Source organism: Rattus rattus, chromosome 17, assembly GCF_011064425.1.
Source record: "Rattus rattus isolate New Zealand chromosome 17, Rrattus_CSIRO_v1, whole genome shotgun sequence".
NCBI lineage: Eukaryota > Metazoa > Chordata > Mammalia > Rodentia > Muridae > Rattus > Rattus rattus.
Genome location: NC_046170.1, coordinates 33,362,100 through 33,374,868, shown reverse-complemented (window position 1 = coordinate 33,374,868; position 12,769 = coordinate 33,362,100). Strand labels below are relative to the sequence as shown.

Below are 12,769 nucleotides of genomic sequence, written 5' to 3'. Positions count from 1 at the left end.
ATTTTGTGTGTGATTCTGTAGACTGAAGGGCTTTAATTTCACACACAGACATGATGTGGTATCTTAGGGTTTTACTCCTGTGAATAGACACCATGACCAAGGCAACTCTCATAAGGACAACATTTAATCGGGGCTGGCTTACAGGTTCAGAGGTTCAGTCCATTATCATCAAGGCAGGAGCATGGCAGCATCCAGGCAGGCATGGTGCAGGAGGAGCTGAGAGTTCTACATCTTGTTCGAAGGCAATCAGGAGAAGACTGGCTTCCAGGCAGCTAGGACAAGGGTCTTAAAGCCTACGCCCACAGTGACACACTTCCTCCAACAGCCATACCTCCAAATAGTACCCCTCCCTGGGTCAAGCATATTCAAACCACCACAGGTGGAAAGCAGAGAGAGGGAAGAAATAAGATAAGCAAAGGTAATGAAATTGTTGAGGTCTAAACAAAGCACAGTTAGCTACTGATTTGATCTTAATTTCTAAAAATAATCAGTACTTAGCATATTCGTATCCAAGGTAACTTGTAGACATCACCACTTCAAGTCAGATGTGTAGCAGCCATGTCTCTTGGCTCTTTTCTTTTTAATGTCTGTAAAACATGCCATTTCAGTCAGTCAGAAGGAAGTCTTGAAAAGGAATCATCGTTGCTATAGAAGGGCATTCATGCATCACGACTTACATAGTTCTGGCAAACCTTATCTGGCCATCTATAAATGATTCCTATGTGGTGAGATCTCTGACCCATCAGTAAGTTCCAGACCAACCAGAAAAGGAATGTGAGGAGCTGCTCACTTAGGAAGAGCTTCCCAGACTCTCCTCCTCTGAGGTGTTCCCTCTCCCACATAGACACTCTCCTTTTGCCTACACTTTGTCTAGCCTTGTGGCTCACGGTGCTGACCAGCAGGCCTTGTCTTGATACACATATCCATGGTTTCAATATCTAGTAGGCTCCCTAATGGGAAGACTGTGACTTCATTCATCTTTCCAACCCCTGTGCCTAGGTCCCTGACACATTGTTAAAAGTTCAATAAATGTGCCTGGATGAGTAGAATGTGTTTCTTTCCATGTAGAAGGCTAGAATGTATATTTTGTTTTCCAGAACATTGTGGTGATTAAATGTGTCTCCTTACAGCATGCCTGCTATCCCAATGGGTGTCTGATTCAACAGCCATACAAGAAGTTAGTGGGTGTGGCCCCGATTGGTTATAAAATGGGTCAGAGGCTTTTCCCAGGTGGTTAAGTCTTGTCCAATAGCTGCTTGAATAGTACTGTCAAGCCATTACTTCACAGGAAGTAATTTTGGGTCTCTCTGAAAGTTGGTTGCCAGGTGAGTGGAGTACATGCAGCAAGTCCTGTGCTGGGGGCCAGCAGAGCCGCAAGATCCGGTGTGTGCAGAAGAAGCCCTTCCAGAAAGAGGAGGCTGTGCTGCATTCTCTCTGTCCAGTGAGCACGCCTACCCAGGTTCAAGTCTGCAACAGCCATGCCTGCCCTCCAGAGTGGAGCCCCGGGCCCTGGTCTCAGGTAACTAGCACCGACTTGGAAGCACTGGCTTTGGTCTGCATGGAAAACCAAGATGGTGGACATACAGGTGACTTTGTAGCCTGTGGGGTGCTGAGCTCTGTGCATCTTCATGGGGAATTAAGAAGGTGGTGCCTGGGAATCTTCATTTCAGCTGATCTCAGCTACTGGTTCTTATCTGGCTGGAAGTCTTAGACCTCTTATACCAGAGCTTAGACTCTTCCTTAGTGGTCCAGAAATTAGCAAGGAGACTCTTGGGGCAGTCTATGAATACAGATAGAAGGGGATTGGCACTTAGTCCTGGCTACTATAGATAATGGATCCATTGATAAAGGCACTTGACCATGCCCAACCACCTGAGACAAGCCCCAGTACCCACATAATTCCTGTAAATTATCTGCTGACCTCTCTGCATACAGAATGGATGGATGGATGGATGGATGAGTGAATGAAGGGGGGACCCAAAGAACAAGATCAAGGAAGAAGATTTAATTTTTGCTTCAGTGGCAAAGATGTGGAGCTAAAAGAATACATAAGAAATAGCACCTGGTTTCCCATTTTGCAGTTGTCACAAGGCATAGCATCATGGGGTCAGAAGACGATGCATAGAGTAGGAATGACCTGCTCTGCATACCTCATAAATATCCTGTAAAGCAGATGTCCTCTTCTGGGACATGTTCATCTCAGAGACATCTTGGAAGTGAATGGGCCCTACTGGCGTCTAGAGCACAGAGGCAAACATCCTCTGGGGCACAAAGAGCTCCCCAAAACACAGGATAAGTTCCAGGATTTCCCTACTGTCAGCACCTCATCTTAGTCTGTGTGGGTGGAGGGTATAAGCTATGATGCTAGTTAGTGGTCAACAGCCCCACGTCTGCTGTGCTGTCCCTAAGATTCTATTCTCTTCCAAAGGAAGTCTATTTCTTACCAAGTTTAACAATGCAGCAACAAATTCTGAAGGAGAGATGAGGGGAATATTTTTAATCAAAGTAAGGCTGTACTTTATAGGGAATAAGGATCCAAGAGTAAATAGGAATACATTGAGCACAAGAATGGATCCATGCCCCCCCCCCAAAAAAAAACCAGGCAAACACTTCCTTATAATAGGGAGTAAATCTGAGTAGGATATGGTGTGGAGTGGGATCAATATTTCCTTTCAACTGAGAATTGCAAACGGAGGGATGGTGGAGTCACATGTCTATGATGGGCCTGGACCAATATAAATGAGTGCTACAGAGTGTCCAGCACATCTTAAAGTACTCAAACTTTCACATGGAAACATTTTGACTGTCTTTCTCTTTGTAAGGTTGAATCGTAAACATCAGACTTGTCTTGAGTAGTTTCAGGATGAAAAGGAGGCAGAGTCCATTTCCACAGCTGTTCAGCTCTCAGACATGGGTCACAGCAACAACCCTTCTACAACCAATGTTTACTGCTTGCTGCTCTGAAAAAATTTGCAAGCAAAATTGTTTGTCAACCACACAGGAATTATACATGAGAGAGCGGTAGTAGGCTCCATGGTTCAGTTTTCCAACTCACCAGCTCCTGTCTGTTTCTTAGCAGCTCGACTACCTGGGCTTCAGTTCTCAGGGTTTTCTTTTGAAGATGATGACAGCAATGAACTCAAAAAGTTGATGGACAGCTGTGTGATATACGGTCCAATTCGCAACCCAAAAATCAGGCCGCATAGGTTGCAAAGTTCCAGCCCTCACACACGCTAGTCATGAGATGTGTGAGAATTTACAGTGGGCCCCCTAAGTCCATGTAGGACTCTGCCCTAGCCTATCCTTTAGGTACCAGAGATCACATCTCATTTGGTCTTTCTGAGAGAAAAAGATGACCACAAAGATCAACGCAGCGATAGAGCCTCCCCAAGACAGTGCCTATGTGGAGCCTGTCTTCTATGAGATCTTGACATGTTTTTAGCTGCTCCGGGGACAGTTCTTTGCCACCTTATGTGGTTTATAGAATTCTCAGGAAGGCCCAAGAAGAAAGGTCTTAGAGAAAATAAGTAAACTTCCCAGGGTAGAGATTTGGATTGTGCGTGCAAATTTCTTCAGAAAGGTTTGGTAAGCGCATGTATCCTCTGTCTGGTAGTAAGCACCACGCCCGAGGGCAACTTCTTAGGGGTAAGAATTTCGCTCCTGGATACCGTTGTTCACATCCCGAGTGTGTGTGCATATTTCTGTGCTTCTATATTTCTGTGCTTCTATATTTCTGTGCTTCTATATTTCTGTGCTTCTATATTTCTGTGCTTCTATATTTCTGTGCTTCTATATTTCTGTGCTTCTATATTTCTGTGCTTCTATATTTCTGTGCTTCTATATTTCTGTGCTTCTATATTTCTGTGCTTTTTGTGTTGGCACAGTCATAGTCCTTAGACGAATTCTCATGGCAGACAGAGGAAGACCAGTTCTGGTACAACACATTCTGTGCCTCACAAAAACCTTTGCAGTGTTGAGCTTGGCTCATCCTCAGACTGGGGGACAAAGCAGCCACAGGCGTTCAGGTGCTTCAAGCGGAAGCTAAATATCTCATCAGTGTGTACCCAACTGAAACCCCCGGAAATGGGTACGAGTAGTGTTTCTTCTCCCTCCTCCTCCCTCCTCCTCCCTCCTCCTCCTTCTTCTAGTGTTCCAAGACCTGTGGCCGGGGAGTGAGGAGACGTGAGGTCCTCTGTAAAAGCCCTGCAGCCGAGACACTCCCCGAGAGCCTGTGTTCCAGCAGCCCCAAACCCGAGGCACAGGAAGGCTGTGTGCTGGGACGGTGCCCCAAGAACAACAGACTGCAGTGGATTGCCTCTGCCTGGAGTGAGGTATGAATTTAGGCACAGGACTGGGGGCGGGGAGTATTTTTGTAATTGCTCCCTCCCTCCCCATCAACTGCACCTACACGGGCTCCTTTCTGTGCATCCATGTGCCAGGTGCCTACTTACTGCTTCTTGTTTGTTCCCATGGCAACAAAACAGAAAGCGATGGTTGCCCAGTCCAGGAGCCCAACCCCCGTGGTGACAGCACCCTCATTTACTATGGATCTTCCCACTTCATTTCAACCTCTCTGGAAACTCCAGGGCTATGGTTCCCAGGTTGTTTTAAATCTAGGAAACCTGACGGCGAGCATCACCTACTGTAAGGAGCTTGGTGGCCACACATCTGTCCCTGCGATGCACGTCTGTTCTAGGTGATGAGCCCTACAGTAAAATCCTACAGTATCCCTGTCTTCTCTCCATCATCTTATAGAGGCATTGCAGTAAAATAGCCAAATGAAAAGTGTACCCTCTTGGCTATCAGCCTCCAGTATGCACCATGCAGGTAGCATTGAGCTAGCCCCTGTTCCTTCCCCTTTATCACAGCGCCAACATGTCACCTCCATAGATGGCAATATTTATGCTGATGCCTTGATAAGTTCACTTCATCAAGACCCCGTACGTTGCCTAATAGTTTAAAACAACCAGTCCTCTTTCAGATTTCTCACTTCCCTTCCCTTCCCTGGCATCATAACACACTGTTAGAATAGATCAAGCTGTTGGTTTATTATTATTATTATTATTTTTATTTTTATTATTATTATTATCATCCCTCACGGTATAGAGGCATCACCTATCAATAAAAAGGGGATAACCTATTAGCAAATGGCAGGAAATAAAAGACGAGAATTCCAGTAGAAAGTAGGAACTCTGGGAGATAGAGGCAGAAGATTCACCCGGACTCTGAGGAAGTTGAACCCATGAAACCATGGAGCAGTAACTAGCCTTGGGATAGACATAGAATAATTTAAACAAATTATGTAAGTTATGAGCTAGCCAGGGTATGACCCAAAGCTTATGGCCTACATATTTATTCATAAAATAATAAGCCTTGAGTCATTATTCAGGAATTGGGGCATGCGTGGAGAAACACTAGGCTACATCTAACCCAGAAGGACACAGGTAAAACTAACAACAGGCAGTATTCGATATAAAATGATTCTGTCTTGATCATTCTCATTCCGTGGCTCAAACTCTCCACTTCTCAGGGAGGTCCCAGGTATTCTGGGTCACTCCAGTACAGCCCCAGCTCTAAGGATGGAGGCTGAGGCAAAATCAAGAGTATTTTAAATTATTACAAGATAATGTTTGGGGCTTCGACAAAGTGAGTAATTCAGTGACCTCAGCCTCACCCATTCGTGTGGCGGTCACCTCCTCAATCTGGATGAACAGGGATCTCTCTTTGTAACTCAGAGAAGATCACGTCAGTGCTCCGTCCTTCAATGTCCTCCTCTGTAACCCAAGGCTGCCGTATCGCGGCACTGACTTTGTGTGAACGGACGGCTCAGCGGCTTTGACTGTGCAGCTCTCTGTGCGCTCTCACACCTCCTTTCTTGTCTCCCAGTGTTCTGCAACCTGTGGCTTGGGTGTGAGGAAGAGAGAATTCAAGTGCATGGAGAAGACCCTGCAGGGAAAGCTGATGACGTTCCCAGAGCGGAGATGTCGCAACATTAAGAAGCCTAACCTGGAACTGGAAGAAACCTGCAACCGACGGGCTTGCCCAGTATACAGCATGGCGGCAGGCTGGTATTCGTCCCCGTGGCAACAGGTTGGTGCGTGCAATTTAGGAAGCAGATGGTCAAGTGAGATGGAGCAAAGGAGTGTTGTCCTCAGCCGATCAACTGTTGTCCCCTGTATAGAGTTTGGGATGGTTGTGCATCATTTGACCTATCCCACCCTCTATATGAGCCTTGGTAGATACCAGTCTGACGACCATAGGTTTTTAGACCTAAAGAATTGGAAAAAGTAAGTAAAGTATTGACTAGAAAGCCTGTGACTTTATGTTCATGTTGACTGCTGCCACTTGAAACTGTCAGTTCAGGGATGCTGCTTTCTACCCCTTCCTGTTTGCTAGGACAACATTTTTCCAAAGGACACACACACACACACACACACAGACAATTTTTTCAACCCCTGCCTGTGCTCCCTGTTCATGACCTACACGTACTTTCTCATTCTTTCTTTGCATTACTTCTTGTGTTAGCCATTAGTGTCCCAGTGGACAAGGAAGATAAGGGTAGGAATGTTCAGCCGTCAGCTGATGGTGACATATTTCCTTGGGAACACTAGTTGGGTTCCATAAGAACCGGAAGCTATGTTGACGTCCTTGAGACGTCGATCCCGCAGAGCTCACTAATGTGACCAAAGCTGCTGACCACACCCTTAACTTAAACACGGGGCCTGGTGGTACCTGTGTGTAACATAGATACAGAGGGGGACCTGAGAGTAAATCACCAATGAAAGGGAAGTGAATATTTCTAATAGACTAGGCATGGTAAAAACACACACACACACACACACACACACACACAGCTATGGGCTTCTTAAGTTTTGTGATTTTATTTAACAATTACAAATTCTTTTTTATGGTTTGTGAAACCCCATTACTATGTGCAATGAATATAAAGACATTTTTACGTGGGGGAAATCATAGACTTTTATCAGAATGAGTAAAGGTAGTCAGAAGTCAGCCAGCAAATGCCGGGAAGCCAGATGTTTTCCTCCTCAGACACCTGTTCCTCTATATAAAGGCTGACCTTAGACCTAAACGCTTATTGTATATTAAAAAAAAAAAAGGCAAATATCGGAATCAGATAATTTGATGGAAATCACATGTCGTCTGTATTTGAATGTTGGGATAATTCCTAAACATGTCCTCTGTCCTCCCAAACACCAGGCCACAGAGCAGTATTTGTATGAAATGATGTTCTTGCTGCCTGCAGCCCATTCTAACGTAAACCAACAATGATCTATTGACAGCATTGTCCCCCCCCACTACAAAATTTCCTTGTTTGTTCTTCTGTTAAAGATCCATCAACTTTTCCCGTAGCCATTGGGGACAAAACGAAACTCAGAGCCTGAGATTCTTTTTAATTGGACAGCAAAATCCCTGGCTCTTAGGTACCTCAAAACCTGGCTAAGTGCCATCCCACAGTGTCTCTGGTTGGTATGTCCTTTACGGTCCCTGTTTCAGACTAACCCCATCCATTCTGGCATGTGGCTGAGATTGCCTGGGTTTCTTGACCTCCATCCCTGGCTGCGTCTGGATTTGTTCCTGAGCTTTGAAGGTACCTTCTGGAGCCTTCCTCCTTAGGAACCCCTTTACTGGGGACATTCTCTCAGGTGGTGCAGCAGCCTTTGCCCGAAACGTTTCTGATAGACCTCACAGCTCACACGGGGCTGACTAGACTTGGACTGTATGCTTAGGCCTGGCGGTAGACTGCCATCATCTGCAGGCATCGTGGGTCACACATATTGGGCTTCCTTCTATTTGATGCCACTGACCTCAGAGAGGATGCTGTCCAGATGAACAGGTATGAAACTCCCTTCTCTCTCCCTCCTTGGCAGTGCACTGTAACCTGTGGGGGAGGGGTCCAGACCCGATCTGTCCACTGCATGCAGCAAGGCCGGCCTTCCTCAAGTTGTCTGCTCCATCAGAAGCCTCCGGTGCTAAGAGCCTGTAATACCAACTTCTGTCCAGCTCCTGAAAAGAGAGGTAAAGAGTCCTTTGCCCCATCAACTTCACCAGTTGTGAGAAAGCTTTCCCACAGTTTCCCTTAGTTTTAGAGTTGGTTGGGCAGCTTGGACTTTGCACAACTCTGCAGCACCCATGGGACTGCATGCTTACACTTGTACAAGCCCCGATATGGATCTGGGGCAGCTCCTGTCCATGCCATATTGTTTGCGTGATCTGAAGGCAACATTTCTTTTCATTCAATGAGGATTTTCAGCGATCCAGTCTCAGGTCAGGTCACTCGCTCTTCCTCTTTAAGACACAATATCTGGGGGTGTGACATGTAGCTCGGCTGGTGCCTGGCATGCACAAATCCCAGTGTTCGATTCCTGCAAGACAGAAAAGTATGCATCACTGTGCACACCCGTAGTTCTAGCTTTTACAGGGTGAAGTCGGGAGGATTGGAGCCATCCTTGGCTACATAGTAAGTCTGAGGCCAGCCTGGGCTACATGAGGCCTTCCCTCAAAAATGCAATTCTTGCTAACTAGTAGAAATATAAAGGTAAATAATATTTCCCCCAGAGGAGCTCACATTTTGATTGGCGAGACAGTGGACATACAACCCACTTAAAATGACGGCGTTCTTAGTTCAAGTGCAGGCCAGTGGGAGCTGATGAGTCATGCTTAGAAATCCAAGTCATTTTACAGTAATCTCACAAACACCGGGACATGTCTCTCAGTGGGATCAGACTTTCTGTGGCACATGGCTGCTGGGATCTCTTTCTTGTTTCACCGATCACAGGTTTTCCAAGCCTGCCGAATCTCCCAGCCCACTTTTCTAATTTGTGGTGCTGTCAGTTAGCCCCTCCCTCAGCCCTGCCAGTCCTCCTGCGTCACTTCCTGTCTCAGCTGCAGTTGATTGGCAGGAGGCTCGGGACCTCAGTGTTCTCTCTCCTTTCCTACATGAGCCTGTGCGAGTGTGTGATGTTGGGGCTGCTGAAACAGGACCAAATGTAATCAACACTGGGATTCTACTCGGAGGATATGGAGGAGATTTAGTACTTAGAGTGATGGGGGCACCATTCTGCCAGACCTCACCTTCACCCCGTCTATCTCTGTAGTCAGACCACCCCAGAAGGAAATGTGATCCCTTAGTATTCTGGTTAGTCCTGGGAGCACCTCTCAGATAGGCACATGAGAGAGAAAATCATGTCAGTGTTGTTTTTCTATCTCATACTTACCTGGCTTGAGATAGCCACTAAGTTTGCAGTAAAAGAACGGTGGTATGTATGGCGTAGTGATGGCCTTTAGTCTGTTCATATCGAGGTCGCTAAGAACTTACCAAGTATCTCCTGGACTCCCATTATATAAAAGAATATGGCAAGCAGGGTCCTATTCTAAAGCTATGCTAAACAGAAAGCCTTGTGGGAGACCCCGCAGCAAATACGGACCTTGAGAAAGAGGTGGGGAAACCGACTTGACAGAGTGGTCGAGTTAGATGCCAGAATTGAAAGCAACTTTCACAGAGGGGCTCCAGGAAGTAAGAAAGGTGGATCTTGCTTGTGCTTAGCAGAGGAAAGGGCAAAAACAAGGAACAGAAAAATACTTGGAGTAGGAGCACAGTTGAAGACTATAGAAGTACAAATCAACAATGGTATAGGAGTCTTATCAGTCCTCACAGAGATATCAGATTTAGCCAGCTGAGGTGGAAAACCATGGGGTCTGTAAGGTCATGACCATGGGTCACCTGGAGTAGTATGAGAAGAGGATCTCATGGAGCAGTGGCTGCCGCTGTCCAAGGAGAGACGGGGGAGTTTCTCTTTATAGGAAGGTAATAAGGAAGGAGGATTTTGAAGACTTAGCCAATGATGCTTGATGCCTTCTGGCTTGGAGGGAGGCAAAGAGAGAGGGCTCATACGTTAGCCTCTACAATGTAAGCCTGTTTCATGTCTCAGATACCCAGCCATTCATAACTGTTCTTATCATCAAACATCCCCAAAGCAAGTAAGGTACCATATACACATAGCATGCTGACCTTTCCTGCTCTGCCTCCTCGCCCATGGCCTCAGATATATGCTTGTCTTAAAATTCCATTCTGTTCATAAGAGAGATAGCTTCATGGCTAAAAGCACTGGCTGCTCTTCCAAAGGATCAGATTCAATACCCAGCACCCACAGGACTGTTCAGAACCATGTAGAACTGCAGTTTCAGGGAAGCCGATGATACCCCTGGCCTCCATTGGCATTGTATGCATGTGGTGCATAAACACATGTAGAAAGAGCACTCACACACATAATTTTTTCAAGTTTTTAAAGAGAGGTGAAAGTTGATACCATAGTGAGGTTAGTCAAGAAACGGTAGTACATGCCTATAATCAAAACACTCAGGGGGCAGAGGCAAAAGCTTAGCACCAAGTCTTATACTGATTTAAAAAATATTATTATTATTGTCATTTCTCTCATATCATTTAGCAGCAGGTAAAAGTTAACACTGACGTACGTGTGTGTGTGTGTGTGTCTCCAGAAGTCATTGGAAAGAAAAAAAAAAAAACCACCACATTTTTAAACCTAAGTTCCTACACCATATGCTTTAATTTGATTATTTTAGCCACTGTGGTTAATTTTTCCAAAAACCAAACTAATTTAGACAGCACTTATATTTCTGTTGAGCTGATGGGCAGGACTTTAACAAGTGCAAAACTAAATCTTTCTGCTACCCAGAGCTCATTATTCAGTATGAGCTTTGAAACCTGTGAGGAGGAGTATGATGGTCAAGCCAATGCAAAGTGACAATAGTGTTCTAAGACTAAAAAATCATTTAGTGTAAAGACTAAAATACTTTAAGAAAAAATGTTGATCTAGAAACTACTCTGTGATGGGTACTACTGTAGGTATGGGGAAGAAACCAATGAAGAATCAAGACCAAGACCCTGGTCACAAAGCCTTTGCCTTCTAGAAGACAGCGTTAGTAACCCCATGGTGTTGAGTGTGGGTAAACTGAGTGTAGAAAGGCAAGGAAGAGAATGAGGACCCAAGCTGCAAGGACAGCAGTACACTGGTCTGTTGCGTGGGCAGAGACAAGAAGAAGGAACTAACCTGGAGCTTTAGGGACCGTCTACCCAGCAGTAAAGGAGACAGCGGTAGTTAGGAGCTCCCTGAGCATCGCCCATCAGCAAAGGGCCTACATGGAGTCAGGGAACCGGCTTCGAATACTACAGCATCAGCCTCCACAGCAGTCACCACACCTTGGACTATTTAGGGATGGGAAAGTGTTTGACAGGACTAGTTTGTGTCTGAAACGGATTCATGGGAATGACTCTGAATGGGGAAGGGCATGGAAGGGGACAAGAACCCAGAATTTAAGGAACTGTAGGCAGATGTGAGTCACGGAGCGAATCCAAGCTGGGGACCTTACAAAAGGAGTCAGGAGAGCAACTAAGAAATGCTCCTGTGGAAGGTACTGCCCTGGGACCCCCATGTCTGTGCTAACTGCTGGGCCACATGCAGACAAGTACTGACCTCTTAGTAGGTATGGCTTCTTTTCTTCTAACAAAGCCCCTCGTTTAAATTTTGCCAACAGACACAGTCCCTTTTGGCATCTGAACCCTGCCCTAACAAAGTCCGTGTGTATCATGGACAGAACACATGGAAGAACAAGGCAGTGGGTGGGCCTAGGTCTCTGTTCCACAGGCCCTCATCTTAATAGGAAGGTCAGAAGCCTTAGCCGATGTGCTAAATGCTTTTTGTCCTTTCAGATGATCCGTCATGTGTGGATTTCTTCAGCTGGTGTCGCCTGGTCCCTCAGCACGGGGTCTGCAACCACAAATTTTATGGAAAACAGTGCTGTCGATCATGCTCGAGGAAGAGCTGATCTCAGGGTCTCCTCATCCCCCTCAGACCAGGACCTGACCCGTCCATCTCCAGGTCTTCATATCAAGACTACAAACCACAGAGGAATTGCCACAGGGTTTAAAAAACTGGACAGATAGCCACCGGCCTCCTTAGTCGAGCCCTGGAAACACATGGTACTCTCCAGCATTTGACAATGAGAAGCGATGACAAATCTAACTTAAAAGGAAAAAAAAAAACCTTTGATTTGCACTGTGATTCGGAAGATGAGAGGTGGGTCGTACTGAGATGAATCAAGTTTTCATTTTGACAAAGTGGGAATCTTGTTGACTTTGGGATGGGTCTCTTCGCCCCCCCCACACACACACACACATACGCTTGGACATCAAAGGATTCAACAGCAAAGACTTTTAAAGGAGTCTTTAAGGTTTCAGGTCAAGGACTGAGACTCAGAGCCATCGAATCCTTGGATGGGACTCTTCGTAACAGTTGTTTAGTATCTATTGTGTCAAACTCTTGACACCAAATGGTGCTCAATGGGTGCTTGCCGCTGGGCTGGCAAGTTTCATCTTATGTTTTATTTTGTGTGGTGTTGTTTTCATTTGGTTTCAAGTATATTCTGCCTATAGTGAGTCTCCAAGACGGAAATTAACTACTCGAAACATGTTCCCAGTAACATTCTGGAAGCAGGGCCGCATGGACTATTTAAGTTCTCCAGGAATTAAAACTCACACCTGAAGGGGAAAAGAAATGTCAAACCCTGATGCCCTTCCACGTGAAATCAACCTCGTAACGTCTGGTGCTTATTGAATGGGAACATGGGAGGCAGGGAATGTTCCCTGCTCTCTGAGGACAAGAATTGGTGGCATGTTCACTTTTGGTAAAAAAAAAATAGGCGCTGACTGGTAAAATAGCATGCTCGAAGG

The 12,769-nt window shown here is 45.8% G+C and overlaps 1 protein-coding gene and 1 pseudogene across 1 annotated transcript in view; both read left to right on the top strand.

The window, feature by feature from the left end:
* The window catches only part of Adamts18 (ADAM metallopeptidase with thrombospondin type 1 motif 18), a 144,847-nt gene extending 132,771 nt beyond the window's left edge, over window positions 1-12,076 (top strand). The window contains exons 19-23 of the mRNA XM_032887990.1: window positions 1,315-1,519; window positions 4,149-4,331; window positions 5,887-6,090; window positions 7,890-8,037; window positions 11,750-12,076. Coding sequence (XP_032743881.1) covers window positions 1,315-1,519; window positions 4,149-4,331; window positions 5,887-6,090; window positions 7,890-8,037; window positions 11,750-11,865 — 856 coding nt within the window. The 3' untranslated portion in view covers window positions 11,866-12,076. The remainder of the gene's footprint in view (window positions 1-1,314; window positions 1,520-4,148; window positions 4,332-5,886; window positions 6,091-7,889; window positions 8,038-11,749) is intronic.
* Window positions 10,644-10,761, top strand: LOC116886747 (annotated as a pseudogene).
* Window positions 12,077-12,769: the final 693 nt, after the last annotated feature.